We start from the raw sequence: 22193 nt of genomic DNA on the forward strand, positions 1-22193 counted from the left end.
CACGGACAGCAGCCAGCCAGCTGTGAGATCCGGGAATGAATGTCCAGAGAGCAGCCGAAATCCAAGGACATGGAGAGAAAAATTGGTCGGTATGTTCCGTTCCGAGCCGCGCCGTACAAAAACTGGCGATAGATTTTCGAGCTAAAGGATAGCTGATGACCACAAACTGTGGTTAGCTGAATACTAACGATTTGCCAGTAAAGAAGCTAACTAGCTTCTGAACTAGCTTCTGATTAGCTTCTAGCTAGCTCCTGGCTAGCTTCTGGTTAGTTTCTGGCTAGCTTCTTGGAGCTTCTGGCTAGCTTCTGGCTAGCTTCTTGGAGGATTGCAGATTTGAGGTAAATAATACTTATTTATAAATATAAATTGGTGAGGCGGGTTGCAGGAGAGTGTTTTGAAGATGAGTTGATGGAAAATAAAAATAAAATGTACGTGAAAAAAAGTTGTAAATATATATATATATACAGGACACGACAAGACGAGGACAAAAGACGTCTGAACTGCTATGCCATCTCGGGTACGATGTGCATCTGTTCGTCTCAGATACTCTACCTTAAAAAAAGGGTCGGGGTGTGGATAAGAAAACCAGTCAGTATGTGTCCACCATTTGCCTCATGCAGCGTGACACATCTCTTTCGAATATAGTTGATCTGGCTGTTGACTGTGGAATGTTGTCCCACTCCTCTTCAATGTCTGTGTGAAGTAACTAATGCACCTAAATGTGTGAAGTATGATAAAAAGAATGGACACAATTGACATTTGGGTACAGGACTCCGTGTCCTGACATCATGGCTCTCTCAGAAACGTGGTTAAATGGTTATATCTCTGATAAAGACATTGAAGTAAATTATTATAATGTATTTAGATGTGACAGGTTACAAAAATAGGGAGGAGGGGCCATATACAGTACCAGTCATAGGTTAGGACATACCTACTCATTCAAGGGTTTTTCTTTATTTGTAATATTTTATACATAGTAGAATAATAGTGAAGACATCAAAACTATGAAATAACACATATGGAATCATGTAACCGGAAGGTTGCAAGTTCAAATCCCCGACCTGACAAGGTACAAATCTGTCGTTCTGCCCCTGAACAGGCAGTTAACCCACTGTTCCTAGGCTGTCATTGAAAATAAGAATTTGTTCTTAACTGACATGCCTAGTTAAATAAAGGTAAAAACATATATATATATATATTCTATTCTTCACTGTAGCCACTTTTTTGCCTTGATGACAGCTTTGCATATGCTTGGCATTCTCTCAATCAGCTTCACCTGTAATTCTTTCCCAACAGTCTTGAAGGAGTTCCCACATATGCTGAGCACTTTTTTGACTGCTTTTCCTTCACTCTGCGCTCCAACTCATCCAAAACCATCTCAATTGGGTTGAGGTCGGGTGATTGTGGAGGCCAGGTCATCTGTATTCTTGACTGTTTACATACAAAATATTGACTTGTCTGTAAAGAATTGCAACATGCACTTGTATGCCGATGATGCTGTTGTATATGCTATTGCCCCCACAGTTGACAAGGCTCTATCTGAACTAGTCTGCCTTCATTGTATTGCAGAAAAACTTTATTTACCTGAAATGAGTATTGAACGCAGGTAAAACTAAGCATATGTTGTTCTCTAGAGCGCATAAAAATAATTCTGATGATTTAACTTTATGTACTTTGGATGGTGTCCATATTGATCGTGTCCCTGCTTCGAAGTATCAGGGCATCTGAATAGATGAAAACTGTTTTTTTTTTAAGTATATTGATGAGTTAGCAGAGAAGCTGAGAATAAAAATGGTCTTCTTCTATAGAAATAGGTCCTGCCTCTCGCTAAATAGTAAAAAGCAGATTATTCAGTCAACGTTCCTATCAGTCCTAGACTTTGACGACATCATCTATATGAACGTAGCTGCCACTTCATTAAATCCGTTAAATGCAGTTTATCATAGTGCACCCCGCTTTGTTACAGGCGACCAAGTACTCATCACTGCATTCTCTATCATTCTCTATCAGAAGGATGGTTGGCCCTCTTGGATGTCACATAGGTTGATACATTGTTATTTTTTCATTTAGAAAGAAAGCTCTTTTGCAAAAGTCAGACTGTACCTAACATCATTACTAAACTTTAGACATTTGAGTTACCACACCCGGTCTCAGGGATAGCTAACTCTGGAAATTCCTTTGTTCTCTAGGTCTATATTTTAGTTTTTTTGCACCTTCTTTGTGGAACAATCTTCAAAATGTTCTTAAATGTAATGTTTTGGTGCCTCTATGCCAATTTACAAAGCTGATTGAAGATCGTTTTACTGAAGAATGCGTTTTTTTATTTATTTTTATGACCGTGACTTTCTGCTTGCATTTTGTATATTCTGTCACTTATGTAATTCAGGGCTCATCTGTAAAAGAGACCTTGGTCTCAGTATGACTCCCTGGTAAAATAAAGGTAAAATTAATGAATGAAATAAAAGACGAGGAGCACCACCACACAGCAGTAGACCTTTGGCAATAATGGCTCAATTAGCATATATGTTTTGAATTATTGATGGTGGAAATATAATCTAGTTAAAATGCCTATTTAATCTGTTCCATCTGACTGCGCAATCCACTGTCTCATCAGCCGAGCCAGGCACTTTATAAACTTGATCTCCACTATAAAAAGCATCGAGACATTATCTCACATTTCTTTTTGACTAACATTTCGTTTTCAACAGCAGAGATAAAATGGTTATGTAATTCAGATAGTTCTAGCCTCTATCAATTTAAACTTCACTTATTATTGTCAACAAGATGAATATAAAGAAAATGAAGACGTGATATCCCTTCTCAACTTGTCCCTTTGCTGACTATTGGGGAAATTTGAAATTATAAGACTGTCAAATCTTTCAATTACAAAGTACATCCTCTTAATTACACAATTGCTTTGCCCGCTGACCTTATGCATTCATAGTCAGCTTGATAAAAGCTTTTTCCATGATGGATGCATTATCCTGAAAGGCCACGGCATCACTAGGATTTGCATTCCTCTGTGGCCTGGTATCTGACATTCAATAGGACCAAGGTAAAGAGCTGGAAATCTCAATTTGACTATCTGTGAGTGTGGGGTCTGAAGACGAGGATCATGTTGGGGTGCTGAGAGAGCACCTTAGGCGGTGAGGGCGATCCTAGATCTCGTAGAGTGACACTTGAAGGGAAACTTGAACCCCCCGACTGGAATTGATAGTGATAGACATCCAATCACTGGTAGAGACACTAATGTACACTATCAACACTTTGTATTATCCTGGACCTGCCAGTTTAAATGACCCAACCTCCCTGTGAATGATCTACAACTCAGAGGTGGTAACTCGGTCATATTCAGTAGTGCACACAATAGCAAAACGTTTCGCAATGGAAAAGGAAAACCACGGTTTAGACAAGTTCACTTAGTCCCTCCTTGTTTTTTAAAATTAAATTGTTTTATTTCACCTTTAGGTAGGCCAGTTGAGAACAAGTTCTTATTTACAACTGTGACCTGGCCTCGATAGAGCAAAGAAGTGCGACACAAACAACACAGAGTTACACATGGGATAAACAAACATACAGCCAATAACACAATAGAAAAGTATATATACAGTGTGTGCAAATGTAGTAAGATTAGGGAGGTAAGGCAAATAAATAGGCCATAGTGGCGAAATAATTAAAATTTTGCAATTGAACACTGGAGTGATAGATGTGCAGAAGATGAATGTGCAAGTCGAGATACTGGGGTGCAAAGGAGAAAAAAGTAATAACAACATAGGGATGAAGTATTTGGGTGGGCTATTTACAGATGGGTTATGTACAGGTGCAATGATCAGTAAGCTGCTCTGACAGCTGATGCTTAAAGTTAGTGAGGGAGATATAAGACTCCAGCTTAAGTGATTTTTGCAATTCGTTCCAGTCATTGGCAGCAGAGAACCAGAATGAAAGGTGGCCAAAGGAGGAGTTGGCTTTGGGGGTGACCAGTGAAATATACCTACTGGAGCACGTGCTATGGCTGGGTGATGCTATGGTGACCAGTGAACTGAGATAAGGCGGGGCTTTACCTAGCAAAGACTTATAGATGACCTGGAGCCAGTTGTTTTGCCGATGAATATGAAGCGAGGGCCAGCCAACGAGAGCATACAGGTCGCAGTGGTGGGTAGTATATGGGGCTTTGGTGACAAAACGGATGGCACTGCGATAGACTACATCCAATTTGCTGAGTAGAGTGTTGGAGGATATTTTGTAAATGACATCGCCGAAGTCAAGGATTGGTAGGATAGTCAGTTTTACGGGGGTGTGTTTGGCAACATGAATGAAGGAGGCTTTGTTTGCAAAATAGGAAGCTGATTCAGTGATCTGTTTGTTAACTTGGCTTTCGAAGACTATAGAAAGGCAGGGTAAGATAGATTTAGGTCTGTAACAGTTTGGGTCTGGAGTGTCACCCCCTTTGAAAAGGGAGGAGTGGGCTCTTATTCTCCATGGACTTTACAGTGTTCCAGAACTTTTTGGAGTTTGCACTACAGGATTCAAATTTCTGTTTGAAAAAGCTAGCCTTATCTTTCCTAACTGCCTGTTTATATTTGTTCCGAACTTCCCTGAAAAGTTGCATATCGTGGGGGCGAATGAGGTCAATGGAATGAGGTCAATATCGTTCCAGGATACCTGGGCCAGGTCGCTTAGAAAGGCCTGCTCGCTGAAGTGCTTTAGGGAGCGTATGACAGTGATGAGTGGTGGTTGTTTGACCACGGACCCATTACGGACGCAGGCAATGAGGCAGTGATCGCTGAGATCCTGGTTGAAGACAGCGGAGGTGCATTTAGAGGGCAGGTTGGTCAGGATGATATCTATGAGGGTGCCCGTGTTTACTGATTGAGGGTTGTACCTGGTGGGTTCCATGATAATTTGTGTGAGATTGAGGGCATCTAGCTTAGATTGTAGGACGGCTGTGGTGTTAAGCATATCCCAGTGTAGGTCACCTAACAGTACAAACTCTGAAGATAAATGGGGGGCAGGATTCAGACACGGCTAGGCCATCAGGGTTGGCAGAGTGTGCTAAAGCAGTGAATAAAACAAACTTAGGGAGGAGGCTTCTGATGTTAAACATGCATGAAACCAAGGTTTTTGTGGTTACAGAAGTCAACAAATGATAGCGCCTAGGGAATAGGAGTGGAGGTTAACCTAGGTGTTGAGTGACGATGAGAGAGGTTTCGTCGCCGGAGGGACAAGTTAAGCCGGGTGAGGTCTCCGCATGTGTGTGGGGTGGGACGAAAGGGGCATGTTGAGCGGGCTCTACAGCGAAGTAAAACAGTGAAAACTAGCCACGGCAGCAGTAGACAAGGCATATTGACATTAGAGAGAGGCCTAAAGCAATCACCGATGATGATCAGGAGAGCTAAGACAGCAATGGAAAAATGGTGGTGAATGGGCAGAGCGGGTCAGTTAAGTACATGCAGGACCTGAGTTCGAGGCTGGGGCCGACAGGTAAACACAATTAGGTACCGTGTTATTGAAACAGTCCAGGGGGCATCAACTGTGTAGCCGAGTGATCATAGGGTCAGAAGAGCAGCAACAGTTGAGTCAGGGTGCTGTTCGGTAGTCACTACTACGCTAGGCAAGCAGGGGACACAGCGTTCTGAAAAGCTAGCGGGCCGGGGCTAGTAGCTGGTTCTTCGGCGACATCGTAACAGAATAGCCTGTTGAGACAACATCGGGCGATCACATTGGCAGTCCAGTCGTGATGGATCGGCGGGGCACCGTGTCGACAGTAAAGGGTCCAGGCCAATTGGCAAAGGAGGTATTGTAGCCCTAGAATTAGCTGGTACATGGGCCTAGCTCAAGGCTAGCTGGTGATTGCTTCGGGACAGAGGCATTAGCTAACAGTAGCCACTCGTTTGCAGCTAGCTAGCTGCGATGATCCGGAGTAATGATCAGGTGTAATGATCCGGATTCAGCAGGAAACCGGTGATATGGTAGAGAGAAGCAGTCCGATATGCTCTGGGTTTCAGTCCATTCTCTTCCATTTAGTGCCTAGTGAATACAACCGTGTACACACTTAATGACACAATTGTTTAGGAATATGTATAGCACTGAATAACACCTCTCAAACCGTAAGCCAAATGTTCCTGTACTTTTTAGGGAGATTTACCACCAACCTGAGAGGCACACATACATACTACTCTATATCCTGGCCACTATCTACAATAATTCATGTAGTCTGATTTGATCGGTGTACTGGCAGAGGGAATTAACTGGAGAATTCGCTATTCAATCAACACACCAGAGTCTGTCTGCCTTCCTAATGACTATGAAAAAGTGTGAATAGTTTCCTGACCGAAAGTAGGAAATGATTGGCCTTATTTACTTTATTTTCCCCCAGTGGAAATCATTATTATCCACCTGACTTTCAGCGGGTGACAGGATGAGGAGGGACCCCCATAGCTCACCCTTTTAGCCAGGTATTGTTTTCCCATCTAGTAAATCAATTCCCAAACATATTTCCTCTGAATTTGCCATTCTGGCCCCCCTCGTGGGTCCGCATGGGTCTCCTCTTTCCTGCAGCATATTCTGTACTCACACACAGTAGCTAGTTTCTTTGCGCAGATTTCAAATGTGACGCAATGTGCAACATTAATGTATGCCAACTGACAGACACAAGATCCGTGTATACACTGAATAATGTATTGCTGAGAAAGATGAAGATGAATAGGTGTTGTTGTAGTCATGTAATTGCGGGTAATCCTAAATGCTGTTAACTAAAAGCGATAAATGTTTAATACCTGCAAATTTTCCCTTTGGCATCTTCCTTCGTAATGAGAATCTTAAAGCGCTGACAATGAACAGTATGATATCAGAGGAGGTGAGTGAGGCTTATACACTGGATTTTTGGTTTGACTTATTACCAATTCACCACAATTACAATGATTGTGATATGTGGTTGCCTTACCTACAGTAGCTACCTGAAGCTGAATACCCTGGCCGTCAGATGCTTTGGATAAGTGTCAGCTAAATGTCTTCTTTTTCTCTCTCATCCAATAAAAACATTCATGTAATTCACAGTTTAGGAAATCAAATGTTGTTTCAGAAGGGTTGTTCCACGGGGGGCTGCTGATGCACGGAGGCATCCTATTAAAGCCTGACATATGAAGGCAGTCCAACAAAAGATTGATATATTTAGTCAGACAGGCAGCTACTGCTAATGAATGCGACTGGCAGCGTGGTGTGAGATCCAGCTCCGAGACGCCTCCTGTGAACGCGCAATGTGTGTTCTTTGTGAGCCTGGCTGGTAGACAGAGGGAGACAGAGACATTTGCATATGGAAGGATGGGCATTTTTTGGTTGCTTATTATTGCACATCAGGTGTTCTTCCTAGAAGGGCAGTGGATATGTGGCTTGTTTTATGAGGGCAGCGAGACTTTCGGGACAAATGGAGTCCCACTGAGGAAAGGATTTATTTATGTCTACTGTGAATGACATTGAATGAATCTGAACCTGCTTTTTACACTTCAGTGGTAACGCTGATAGCATTATATTTGTAGTGGAGGATATAGGGTTATGGTCCTCGGAGATTAGGGAGGGTAAATTATGAGTTGAACATAATCTAATGAGTGGATAGCTTTAGCAGCCAGATAACTCTGCATCATCAGTGACAGTGCATATCTACGTCTACCACTCCAGTATCCCTGCACATTGTAAATATGGTATTGGATCTGACCCTGTATATAACTTACTTATTTATTTATTTTCTTGTTTGTTTTTGTTCCACTTTATGTTGTTTTTAGGACTGAATTGATATGGATTCCTGTATTGTTGGGTTTCGAGCTTGCAAGAAAGGAATTTCAGGTACTTGTCCATGTGAAATACAAGCTTGAAACAAGGCTGGATACATTTTTAAACCATGCATATAGGCACCAGGAGACCACCCTCTCAACGTCCTGGCCTTCCATTCTCTAACAACAATGTGAACTTATGCACAAAAACATGTTTTGATAAGGAATGCCTCCTATTCCAATTATATGGCCGTACAAATGAATATAATAGTGTATACTTGTCTATATGGAAGGACCCTTAACATTTCAGTATGTATTTTTGTTTACGATGCCATTCTGATAAGCTTGTTTGGTGTCCTTTGAAGCAAGTAATAACATTTTCCTAACATTGATGCCCTACCAAGGCCCCGGGATGCTCCTCCTCACATTGTACTGGCTCTAAATAGATTGGAGGACCCCAAGGAACCAACTCAAAATGTTCCTGTATCATCATTTTTATTGGTGGTAATTAGGTAGCCGTGCAGCTTTAGCATATGCGTTATAACTAAACACAGTAGAATTCAATTGAGTTTTGAGGTAACTGGAAGAGCACAGTCAATCTCTCGAAAACAGCCTATGTGGATCGAGTCGGAAATGTTTATTCTAGTGATATAAATGTACTATAAAGTGTGCATATGATAATCTTTGTAAAAAAATAAGTATTGTCCAAAGTGTTACGGAATGAACAGTACCGTAACAGTTTTTCTTGGGTTGTGTACTGTTGGCAGAGGGAATGTACAAACGCTTGCCACGTGCGAACATACACACATTAACCCCCCGAGACAACTCTTGTTTGGTTTCAGTCATGGCTGCTGCATTTCTTTAAGACTAAGTCGAAGAACGAGGCCAAATCATGGAGTTCAGCGCCCCTTTAAAAGGTCTTGATGGTGTTGTCAACCTTTTCCTCCTCTATTATTACAGCATGGCTCAGCTACAGCATGCATGTGAAGCATTCAGACTTGCAAATTATTGTTGTTTTGTTGTAGTGTCTCCAGTAGCGCTGAAATAATTAGCAATCTGTTAACACTCTCTTGACTGATTAAGTTCTGGTAAGGATATTCTGAGCGCTGTTAGCGGTTTGCGTGACATTTCAAAGATTTAAACAATCACAGTCATGCACAAAATATTAGTAACTATCACCTAATGTAATGCTGATTTAGTGCTGAGACTATTAAACTTGAATTAAATGTTGCATTCAATGTTTTGCATATACTACATTGTATTGTAGCCTAACTGATTCAGTTTCCGTAAAACACACATTTACTGGCTTGTGGTCAGTTGTTATTCTTCTCCATTCTGCCTGGAGAAAGTCAACCCCTGTGTCTGAAATGACATCACAGGAGGTTGGTGGCACCTTAATTGGGGATGATGGGCACATGGTAATGGCTGGAGCAGAACAGGTGGAACTCTATCAACATCACACATACAGTATGGTTTCCATGTGTTTGATGCCATTCTATTCGCTGCATTCTAGCCATTATTACGAGCTGTCCTCCCATCAGCAGCCTCCACTGAATTGCACCCTATTCCACCGGATTGAACACCTCCCTCTGCAACTGGCTCCTGAACTTCCTGACGGGCCGACCCCGGGTGGTGATGGTAGCAACATCACTTCCGTCATGCTGACCCTCAACACGGGGGTCCCACAGGAGTGTGTGCTTAGTCCCCTCCTGTACTCCCTGTTCAGAGTCCAAATCACTAAGGACTTAAAATTGTCCACATGCGCACAGTCGTGAAGAAGGCGTGACAGCTTCTCTTCCCCCTGAGGAAGTTGAAAAGGTTTGCTGCACTACTGAGAACTTTTGGCTGCGTCACTGCTTGGTACGGGAACAGTACCACCCTCAATCGCATGGCTCTACGGAGGGAGGTGCTTGCTTCTTCTTATTTCTTAATTTTATGTTTTTGTTCTACCCTACATTATTTTGAGTACTACATTGATATAGCTAAATGCATTGTTGGGTTCGGTGCTTGCAAGAAAGGTATTTCACTGTATTTGTGCATGTAACATTAAAACTTTAAACTATTCCCTATATAGTGCAATGCTTTGACCAGGGCCCTGACTCTTGTGAAGGAGGGATTATTATAGGGCTCTGGTCAAAAGTAGCACATTATTTAGGGAATTAGGTGCAATTCAGTACCCAGATGAGGTGTCGGTAATGGATTCTTTGTCACGACTTCCGCCAAAGTCGGTCCCTCTCCGTGTTCGGGCGGTGTTCAGCGGTCGACGTCACCGGCCTTCTAGCCACCGCCGATCCACTTTTCATTTTCCATTCGTTTTGTCTTAGTCTTACACACCTGGATTCACTCACCCAATTACCTGTTTATTATTTAACCCTCTGTTCCCCATGTTTGTTTGTGAGTGATTGTTCTTCGTAAATCTGTTATTTGTGGGCTCGTATATTTGCCTTGTATTTTTGTATTTTGAGTAAAGTAAGTTGATTACTCATTTCTGCTGTCCTGCACCTGACTCTCTACACCAGCTTCACACAGGACCCCATTACAGAATCACTCACCAACCCATTGGAGCCAGCAGGAGCAGACGCCCTCCCTATGGCAGTAGAGGAGAGCGTCCAGCAGCACGCGACCATGTTGCAAGGTCTGGGCACCACCACGGATCGCATGATGCAGACGATGTGATAGTTGGGAGAGAGGAGGAGGATTTCCAGCACCTCCACCAGCCCCACTACCGCCGACCCCACTGTCCACCTCTCCTTCACCCGGTCCCAGGGGATTCTGCTCGCGCTCCCGAGGGAGTATGATGGGACGGCTGCCGGATGCCAGGGGTTCCTACTACAGCTGGAGCTCTACCTGGCGACCGTCCACCCGGCTCATTCGGGAAGTGAGAGCGTGTCCGCCCTAGTCTCCTGCCTCTCAGGCAAAGCCGTATGGAGTGAAGGTGACACGGCGTTGGACCATTACGCAGAGTTCACCCACCGCAGAGTTCACCCGAGTTCACCCACCGGTGAACAACTGTTCCACCTGAGGCAGGGGACGAGGAGCGTGCAGGATTTTGCATTGGACTTCCGTACCCTGGCCGGCCAGCGCGGTATGGAACGACAGGGCCCTGATCGATCACTACCGGTGCAGTCTGCACGAGGACGTCCATTGGGAGTTGGCCTGCCGAGACACCACCCTCACATTGGACCAGCTGGTGAACCTGTCCATTCGGCTGGACAACCTGCTGACTACCCGTGGATGTCTGGATCGGGGCCTGTCAGTTCCATCCCCCGGCACCTCCGCTCCGACGCCCATGGAGCTGGGAGGTGCAGCACTTAGGGCGACCGGAGGAGGGGCCATTCCCTGCACCATCTGTGGCCGCAGAGGGCACACTGCTGGTCGGTGCTGGGGGGGTTCCTCAGGGTGTCAAGGCGGCAGGCAGGGCACTATCGTGTCACCCCAGGTGAGTCGGCACCAGGCTCACCCAGGGCCCCGTTGCTCACATGTATGTGTTTATTTAATTTCCTGAGTTTTCCCCGCATTCCCAGCATAAGGCACTCCTAGATTCAGGCGCAGCTGGGAATTTTATTGATCGTTCATTTGCCCGTAGTTTAAGGATCCCCCTTGTTCCTGTGGATATTTTTTTAACCTTTATTTAACTAGGCAAGTCAGTTAAGAACAAATTCTTAGGGCTGATTAGGGTTGCCACCGCTCCACTAGACATGGTTACGCAGGAAGGTCACAAGGAGAGAAACAGTCTCTTCCTTTTTGATTCTTCTGCGTTTCCCGTGGTGCTGGGCCTACCCTGGTTGGCCTGTCATAACCCCACTATTTCGTGGCAACAGAGGGCTCTCAAGGGGTGGTCATGAGAGTGCGCAGGGAGGTGTGTGGGGGTTTCCATCAGTGCGACTACGGTGGAAAGTCCAGACCAGGTCTTCACCATGCGCATCCCCTCAGAATATATCGATTTGGCTCTCGCCTTCTGTAAGAAGAGGGTGACTAAATTACAACCCTATCGACGGGGGGATTGTCCGATAAATCTCCTGGTAAACGCAGCACTTCCCAGGAGTCACGTGTATCCTCTGTCACAGAAGGAGACGGCAGCTATGGAAAGATATGTCTCCGAATCCCTGGGGCAGGGATACATTCGGCCCTCCACTCCACCTGCCTCCTTGAGTTTATTTTTTGTGAAGAAGAAGGATGGGGGTCTGTGCCGTGTATTGACTATCAGGGTATCAATCAGATCACAGTGAGGTATAGCTACCCGCTGCCTCTCATCGCCAGTGTGATCGAGTCAATGCACGGGGTGCGCTTCTTCACAAAATTGGATCTCAGGAGTGCTTACAACCTGGTGCTGGCGCTTACAACCTCGTGCGAGGGGGATGAGTGGAAGACGGCATTTAGTACCACCTCAGGGCACTATGAGTACCTCGTCATGCCGTACGGGTTGATGAAAGCTTCATCAGCCTTCCAGGCCTTTGTTGATGAGATTTTACAGGACCTGCACGAGCATGTGTCCCTGGTGCGCAGGGTGCTTGGTTGACTGTTGGAGCATGACCTGTACGTCAAGGCTGAGAAATGTCTGTTCTTCCAACAGTCCGTCTCCTTCCTAGGGTACCGCATTTCTACTTCAGGGGTGGAGATGGAGAGTGACCGCATTTCAGCCGTGCGTAATTGCCCGATTCCCACCACGGTAAAGGAAGTGCAGCGGTTTCTAGGGTTTGCCAACGACCGCCGGAGGTTTATCCTGGGTTTTGGTCAGATAGCAGCTCCCATTACCTCACTGCTGAAGGGAGAACCGGTGCGGCTGCAGTGGTCGGCTGAGGCAGACAGGGCTTTTGGTCACCTGAAGGCTCTGTTTACCTCGGCTCCCGTGCTGGCTCATCCGGATTCCTCTTTGGTGTTCATAGTGGAGGTGGACGAGTCCGAGGCTGGCATAGGAGCCGTGCTCTCTCAGCGCTCAGGCACACCACCAAAGCTCCGCCCATGTGCTTTCATTTCGAAGAAGCTTAGCCCGGCGGAGAAAAACTATGATGTGGGGGACCGAGAGCTGTTGGCTGTTGTCAAGGCTCTGAAGGCATGGAGACATTGGCTTGAGGGGGCTAAACACCCTTTTCTCATCTGGACTGACCACCGCAATCTGGAGTATATCCGGGCGGCGAGGAGACTGAACCCTCGCCAGGCAAGGTGTGCCATGTTTTTTTACACGTTTTCACTCGGTCCTACAGACCAGGTTCCCAGAACGCTAAGGCAGACGCACTGTCCTGGATTTATGACACAGAGGAGCGGTCCATGGATCACACTCCCATACTTCCAGCCTCTTACCTGGTGGTGTGGGAGCTGGACGCGGACATTGAGCGGGCGTTACGCACAGAGCCCACTCCCCCCCAATGTCCAGCTGGGACCCTGTACGTTCCGTCTGCTGTCCGCAACCGGTTGATCTATTGGGCCCACACGTCACCCTCCTCTGGTCACCCTGGCATCGGTTGGACGGTACGTTGCCTTAGTGGGAAGTACTGGTGGTCCACCTTGGCCAAGGACGTGAGGGTTTATGTTTCCTCCTGCTCGGTGTGCGCCCAGTGCAAGGCTCCCAGGCACCTGCCCAGAGGGAAGTTACAACCCCTACCCGTTCCACAACGGCCGTGGTCGCACCTCTCGTTGGTCTTCCTGATGGATCTTCCTCCCTCACAGGGCAACACCACGATCCTGGTTGCTGTGGATCAGTTTTCTAAGTCCTGACGTCTCCTCCCTTTGCCAGTTCTTCCTACGGCCCTACAGACTGCGGAGGCGCTGTTTACACACGTCTTCTGGCACTACGGGGTGCCTGAGGACATGGAACAGCTGGGGGTCTCAGTCAGCCTCACCTCAGGCTTTCACCCAGGAAGTAACGGGCAGGTGGAGAGAGTAAACCAGGATGCGGGTAGGTTTCTGCGGTCATATTGCCAGGACTGGCCGGGGGAGTGGTAGGCGTTCATCCCCTGGGCAGAGATGTCCCAAAACTCACTCCGCCACTCCTCCACTAACCTCTCTTCTCTCCAGTGCGTACTGGGGTATCAGCCGGTTCTGGAACCTTGGCATCAGAGCCAGATGAAGCTCCTGCAGTGGACGGATGGTTTAAGTGCTGGGAGGAGGCCTGGGACGCCTAAAACGGGCCATGAGGCGGAAAAAGGCGAGCGCCGACCGTCACCGCAGCGAGGCTCTCGACCCGAAACCTGCCCCTCCGTCTGCCCTGCCGGAAGCTGGGCCCGCGGTTTGTGGGGCCATTCAAAGTCCTGAGGAGACTGAACGAGGTATGCTACAGGTTAAAGCTTCCCCCAGATTACCGTATTAATCCCTCGTTCCATGTGTCTCTCCTCAGGCCGGTGGTGGCTGGTCCACTCCAGGAGTCTGAGGTGCGGGAGGTTCCTCCGCCCCCTCTGGACATCGAGGGGGCCCCGGCATATGCTGTTCGAGCCATCCTGGACTCGAGGCATCGGGCCAGGGGCCTTCAGTACCTCGTGGAGTGAGAGGGGTACGGTCCGGATGAGAGATGCTGGGTGCCGGTGGAGGATATTTTGGACCCTTCATTGCTGCGGGAGTTCCATCGTCTCCATCCGGATCGCCCTGCACCTGGTCCACCTGGTCCTCCGGGTCATCCCCGAGGTCGACTGTCACGACTTCCACCGAAGTCGGTCCCTCTCCTTGTTCGGCGGCGTTTGGACATCACCGGCTTTCTAGCTACTTTTCATTTTCCATTTGCTTTGTCTTAATCTTACACACCTGGTTTCACTCACCCAATTACCTGTTTATTATTTAACCCTCTGTTCCTTATGTTTGTTTGTGAGTGATTGTTCTTTGTAAATCGCTCCATTATTTTTGGGCACGTATATTTGCCTTGTATTTTTGTATTTTGAGTAAAGTACGTTGATGAATCATTTCTGCTGTCCTGCGCCTGATTCTCTACACCAGCCACACACAGGACCCGATTACATTCTTCCTTCACTTAAGGAGGCAGCTCAGCAGCACTAGGTCTGGTATGACTCTGTTCTAAGCGTAGTCCTTTCAGTCTTATGTTTGTGTCCCAAATTACACCCTATTCCCTAGTGCACTGCTTTTTATCAGAACCCTATGAGCCCTGGCCAAAAGCAGCACACTGTAAGGGAAATAAGGTTCCATTTGGGCACATTCTATGTGTACACTGTGAAGCCCTGGCCTGACTTGTGTGCTGTAGCCTGCTGCTCCCACGTGCCTCAGATGTCTGCATTCTAGGCCAATGTTTTGTAAATGCAGGATAGTCTGAGGGCAACATGTTTCACCACTGTGCCTTTAATCGCATAAAGCACGCTACTTATCTAGTGCCGTCTTGGCCAATCAGTGACCCTGTCGAATCCGCGAACTGCCTTACTAGCATATAGCTTGGGGATTCATGATGAACACTTAGCCCTAAGAGGTGATAGCAACATCTTATTACATGATCAATTGCACTAACAGCATAGTTGGAATAATATGGTTGGAATAATAATAATAATAATAATAATACATTATTATTATTCCAATAATCATGGTTGGAATAATAATAATAATAATGTCGAAGTAATTGTTTCTCTCCTCGGGGGCTTTAGAAAGTATCCAACCCTCAGCGCTATATTATTATTAAAAAGGTGCCTGCTCAGGTTCAGTAGCAGCCGTATGCAAGAACACGGATTACAAGTTATACTGTAGTGGAGCTCAAATATGGAAGGAGAGCATAAGGTACGTCACCTTTTAGACATAGCAGGTTTACTATTTCTCTTCCAGGGTCAGACTTCCAGTGCTACACTCACATAATCCCGGTGAAGAACGAGGAAGGCGTAGTGATGCTGTTCATCCTAAACTTTGATTACGTCCTTGAGGAAGGAAGCAGCGACTCGACAGAGAAACTGAACCACACATCCCCGGAAAGAACTGATTCCGGTGAGTATTTTACCCTATGCACTGCACTGCTCGGTATATTGGTAATGTGGGTATGAAATATTACAGTTGTTTTGACTCTTCCCAATACAGAATGGATGTGCATCAAATGGCTCTCTATTCCCTACGTAGTGCACTACTCAAAGGTAGTGCACTACATAGGGAACGGGGTGCCATTTAGGACGCAACCCTATGTAATGATGTAGGACTGCAGCTAGATCAAGGAGCCCATCCCATAGGAAGCCCTAATTGACTTCCTACCAGTTCCCAAAGACACACTCCTCTTCAATAGAAGGGCAATTATACAAGTGGATTCCACTAATTGCGATTATTCATGCTCATCCTCGTCTATCTGCAAGAGGCTAATTAAGCAAGTTGGAACAAAGCTTAAAGTGGAACAAAGCTTTCAGTAACTGTCCAGTGTTTCATTAATTATATTACCTATAATTAATAATAATATGACTGAAATAGTTTTCCTTCCAGAATTTTTTTGGGGAAATATGTTAAAAAGCTGCTTTTCTGTGTTGGAATGGTGTGGGCTTACCCCAACAACAGAACAGTGTGGGCCATGTATGTGTATGCCAGTCATAAAGATGTGAATGCGAGTAGACCACTGATTGGCCAGCTCACCCAATGAGCTAACATGACATCATGTTCTATGAGGAAATAGCAAGCATTTTGTAAACCAAAGCAAGTAAATGCTTTGGCCACAAATACCAAGCAATCCCAGTCGAATGAAAACAAAGGGAAGGGAATAGAACTTAGTGTCATTTTCAAACAGATTAAAGAGATGTTTTGGAACTTTGGCGAATTTGAAAGTGACTATTTTCTGCAAGGTGTGAAGTGCCATTTTCCCTATTTAGGGAATATACAACATAATTTGGGTATGAGTTAACAGAATATGAACTTTTAAAAGTGATATTTTCACTGGACAGTTCTTTTAACATCTGAAAGACAGATCGCTAGATTGTGTTTCTTTTCGCAAGGAAACTGAGTAGAAAGCTCAAACTAATAGATAATGGGCTTTATCTATTGACCAGCTGCTTCCATAGGATAAATTAGCACAGATGCACTTTTATCGGCAGGAGAGCTTTTGCATGGCCATTTTATTTCACCATTTATTTGGCCTCCACGAATGTGGAATATTGCCATCTCTGCTCTTATTTTTAAATAGAGATAACAGAGCAGTGGTGTTTGAACTGGGAGCTGTGTCTCTTTACCATCTCCTCCACTGCTGTGTGTCAGAGGGTGTAAATGTCAACAAGACATCTCTGCCTGCTCCTGATTGAAGGTTCCCGAGCATCTCCTCTCACTGAGCAAGGCAGAGCCCCCCGCTTGGTTCAGCATGAATCCTGAACACTGCACCCAAGGCGGTGGGGGTTGTGTTTCCTCTGTGTGTGTCGTGTGTCAGGTTGCAAAAAATCTGTGAACTTTCAATAAATACCCTGGTTTTCTGGAAAAAGAAGGGGAATTTATTGAAAGGTCCTGGAATTTTGCAATCCTAGTGTGTGTGTGTGTGTGTGTGTGTGTGTGTGTGTGTGTGTGTGTGTGTGTGTGTGTGTGTGTGTGTGTGTGTGTGTGTGTGTGTGTGTGTGTGTGTGTGTGTGTGTGTGTGTGTGTGTGTGTGTGTGTGTGTGTGTGTGTGTGTGTGTGTGTGTGTGTGTGTGTGTGTGTGTGTGTGTGTGTTTTTAACATGACTAATCAGAGCTGATCACTTCTTCCGTACTAGAGGTCTTCACTGAAGGGAAAAAGTGCCACAGAAGGAAGGGACAGATACGCAGGTGGTGTGACAGATCAGTAGACAGACACCACAGGCACACTTATGCTTTATCCATTTTATGGACATAAATGCATAGGCCCGATGTTAGTTGCCTCATACAAATATGCTTTCCTTGCAAATTGATTTTAGGGACCATGGGGAGCTAATTATGATCCCATACATACTGTACGATCTCCAGGTATCATAGCAACTAGCACAATAGTACGTGCAAGTGAGAGCATAATCCCTCCTTCACAAAGTCTGCACACAGATCCCACTTCTCAGGATTTTTTCCAAGATGTCACCAAGACCTGAGCAAATAGAACAGCTGTACATTACCAGGAAAATAGATGCATTGCACCGTATGAAAATGTATCTTTCCGCTATGCTATTTGTGGGAAAATTACAGTGGTATAGATTCACATAAAATACAATCAATTATTTTAATTCAGGATTCTATTGTCAACTAGATTCACTGGGTGCAACCAAAGAGCTTTCCTCTCATTATGCCGTCCTCTTTGAACCATTTAATTGTAATTTCATACTGAGTTATTGCGACGGATTAATAGCTGCTGTATGAAATGGAAAATGTATGTATTTGGAGTAAATGACCCGTGGAAGGCATAATGGTATGAAGCAGAGAGGCCCTTCTTTCCCAAAGCAAATAAATACTGTAAATTAATGGGGCTGAATCTAAAAGCACATTCAAGATTCAATTCCCATTCTTCTTGCTTCTCAAATATTCTGCTCTTTTGACGTTTCCACAAAACACACAGGAACTGTGTTCTCCAAACAGAACTGGGAACATTGTATTTTGACATAAGCACGAGTAATACACTAAAACAGGCACATAAATCCAATAATTCAGAAGGCTCAGCGAGGATCAAGTGGTCTCTGCCCTACCATTCATAAATCAACAGCTTCTATCTGCAAGTGACCATTCATACCAAGCAGTCCCAGTTGAATGAAAACTAAACATGTGCCGGAGCACGTGAAGCAGGAGGCCATGACACTCTGCAAGCTTGGTCCACTTGGGCCAGCCCCCTAGCAATCATGTATTTAGAAAAATGAAATACATGGCTCTGGCTATTGTAAGCTAACTTATAAAAATAGATGAATCAAAAAAGAAAATACTTCACATAGTAGCTACAGTATGTACCTAATGCAAATATTCAACTGATAAAGCTACAGGATTAGCGGTACCAGTACTTTCTATTACTTAAAATGTACATATGAAGTCTCCAAAAATCACAAGTCTATTAGTAGTTAGCTTCCCATGTTGAAAATCAACTTATACAATGTGTTGCTCGTCATTAGACTAGCCGAGGGAGAGGACGTGTGGTCCACAGATGATTCGAGCAGCGAGGGCTGGAGTAGAAGCTCTGCGCTTCGGGTCATCAAATGAGAAAAAAGCGAGAGCAGATGATGACACAGCAGGGTGTGCATTTGCAATCAGCATGGCAAAATGTCAATGGAAATATCACAGGCCTCGTTTACTATGAAATGCATAACTTCTCAACCTAACTCCTACCCACTGTAATGCAGGGATATTCGATAGCATGAATAATGTATGGGTAATGAATAATGTATGAAAAATGCACGTACAACGTATGGAACCTTTGAAAGGGTCTCTATGAATCACGTAAGTGTCTTATATGAAGTATACCACATTCATACACAAGCAGTATACATAACTATATGCCTGACAGTGTATATTGTCACATATGTGAGAAACACAGGAATTGTATAAGAATCACATGTTGTGTGCTTCCTTATAGGAATTAGGCCATAATCATATAAGATTGGTCTTTACAAATGTGTGTAAATCCTTTTCATTTGGGACATTACAAGGTGAGAGTTTACTGCAGCCGTAGCTTTATAAAAGTCTCTGTGTCTTATGAAAGCCCATGTTGACATACAGTACAGTGCATTCGGAAAGTTTTGAAACGCCTTGACTTCACACCACGGCTGAAGTGGTGTAAAGCCTCGCCTCAGCCTGAGGTTTTCAGGATCTCTCTGTACTTTGCTCAGTTCATCTTTCCCTCGATCCTGACTAGTCTCCCAGTCCCTGCGGCTGAAAAACATCCCCACAGCATGATGCTGCCACCACCATGCTTCACCGTAGCGATGGTGCCAGATTTCCTCCAGACCTGACGCTTGGCATGCAGGCCAAAGAGTTCAATCTCGGTTTCATCACACCAGAGAATATTGTTTCTCATGGTCTGAGAGTCCTTTATGTGCCTTTTGGCAAACTCCAAATGAGCTTTCATGTGCCTTTTACAGAGGAGTGGCTACTGTCTGGCCACTCTACCATAAAGGCCTGATTGGTGGAGTGCTGCAGAAATGGTTGTCCTTCTGGAAGGTACTCCCATCTCCACAGATGAACTTTGGAGCTCTGTCAGAATGACCATCGGGTTCTTGGTCACCTCCCTAACCAAGGCCCTTCTCCCTCAATTGCTCAGTTTGGCCAGGAGGCCAGCTCTAGGAAAAGTCTGGTGGTTCCAAACTTCTTCCATTTAAGAATGATTGAGGCCACTGTGTTATTTGGGACCTACAATGCTGCAATGTTTTGTTACCCTTCCCCAGATCTATGCCTCAACACAATCCTGTCTCTGCACGCTACAGACAATTTCTTCGACCTCGTGGTGTGGTTTTTGCTCTGACATGCACTGTCAACTGTCGGACCCTATATTGGCAGGTGTGTGCCTTTCCAAATCATGTCCAATCAATTGAATTTACCACAGGTGGACTCCAATCAAGTTGTAGAAACATCTCAAGGATGATCGATGGAAATAGGATGCACCTGAACTCAATTTCGAGTCTCACAGCAAAGGGTCTGAATACTTATGTAAATAAGGTATTTCCGTTTTTTTATTTTCTATAAATGTGCAAAAATGTCTAAAAACCTGCTTTGTCATTATGGGGTATTGTGTGTAGACGTATTTATTTTTATTTATTCCATTTTAGAATAAGGCTGTAACGAAACAAAATGTAGAAAAAGTCAAGAGGTCTGAATACTTTCCGAAAGAACTGTGTATGTGACAGCATTTGTTGTACATAAAGTCCACTGATTGTTTTATGAAAAAATGTACTTTGTCTCTTTGAATAGTATTTACATTTATACATCTTTACATAATGTCCTTCTAGCTCGATGATTGTCACTCCATAATGGAAAGGGGATTTGACCTTTATTTAACTAGGCAAATCAGTTAAGTACAAATTCTTATTCACAATGAAGGCCTACCAAAAGGCAAAAGGCCTCCTGCAATATAACTACAGGACAAGACACACATCACAACAAGAGGGACAAAGACAACAACATAACAAGGTAGCAACACATGACAACACATCATGGTAGCAACACAACATGACAACAACATGGTCGTAACACAACATGGTAGCAGCACAAAACATGGTACAAACATTATTAATCACAGACAACAGCACAAAGGGCAAGAAGGTAGAGACAACAATACATCACACAAAGCAGCCACAGCTGTCAGTAAGTGTCCATGATTGAGTCTTTGAATGAAGAGATTGAGATAAAACTGTCCAGTTTGAGTGCTCGTTCCAGTCGCTAGCTGCAGCGAACTGAAAAGAGGAGCGACCCAGGGATGCGTGTGCTTTGTGGACCTTTAACAGAATGTGACTGGCAGAACGGGTGTCGTATGTGGAGAATGAGGGCTGCAGTAGATATCTCAGATAAGGGGGAGTGAGGCCTAAGAGGGTTTTATAAATAAGCATCAACAAGTGGGTCTTGCGACGGGTATACAGAGATGACCAGTTTACAGAGGAGTATAGAGTGCAATGATGTGTCCTATAAGGGTCATTGGTGGAATATCTGATGGCTGAATGGTAAAGAACATCTAGCCGCTCGAGAGCACCCTTACCTGCCGATCTATAAATTATGTCTCCATAATCAAGATGGTCATCTGAATCAGGGTTAGTGTGGCAGCTGGGGTGAAAGAGGGGCGATTAAGATAGAGGACTGTCAAAAAAAAATATATATATATTTTTTTTTTAACCTTTATTTAACCAGGTAGGCCAATTGACAACAAATTCTCATTTACAACTGCGACCTGGCCAAGATAAAGCAAAGCAGTGCGACACAAACAACACAGAGTTACACATGGGATAAATAAATGTACAGTCAATAACACAATAGAAAAATCTATATACAGTGTGTGCAAATGTAGCAAGATCAGGGAGGTAAGGCAATAAATAGGCCATAGTGGCAAAATAATTACAATTTAGCAATTAAACACTGGAGAGATAGATGTGCAGAAGATGAATGTGCAAGTAGAGATACTGGGGTGCAAAGGAGCAAAAAAATAAATAACAATATGGTGATGAGGGAGTTGCATGGACTATTTACAGATGAGATATAAGACTCCAGCTTCAGTGATTTTTGCAATTCGTTCCAGTCATTGGTAGCAGAGAACTGGAAGGAAAGGCAGCCAAATGAGGAGTTGGCTTTGGGGATGACCAGTGAAATATAACTGCTGGAGCGCGTGCTACGGGTGTGTGCTGCCATGATGATCAGTGAGCTGAGATAAGGCGGAGCTTTACCTAGCAAAGACTTATAGATGACCTGGAGCCAGATAAATGCAGAGCCTTTCAAAACTTTATGAAAAATAAGAGTAGGAATTTGCACATAAAGTTGTGCACCTGGTTTACCATCATGTAAACAACTAGATATTCAGGATCAATATTCTGATTCTATTCTCAAACCTAGTACTTTGCTCATGTGAACCCTACAGAAG

General features: G+C 44.7%; 1 protein-coding gene across 1 annotated transcript in view; it reads left to right on the forward strand.

Moving 5' to 3' along the window:
• Positions 1-22193, forward strand: part of LOC118366677 (potassium voltage-gated channel subfamily H member 7-like) — a 97795-nt gene that overhangs the window by 15336 nt on the left and 60266 nt on the right. Inside the window, exon 3 of the mRNA XM_052492648.1 lies at positions 15519-15674. Within this exon, the coding sequence (XP_052348608.1) occupies positions 15519-15674 (156 nt within the window). The remainder of the gene's footprint in view (positions 1-15518; positions 15675-22193) is intronic.

This window comes from Oncorhynchus keta, chromosome 34 (genome assembly GCF_023373465.1).
Source record: "Oncorhynchus keta strain PuntledgeMale-10-30-2019 chromosome 34, Oket_V2, whole genome shotgun sequence".
NCBI lineage: Eukaryota > Metazoa > Chordata > Actinopteri > Salmoniformes > Salmonidae > Oncorhynchus > Oncorhynchus keta.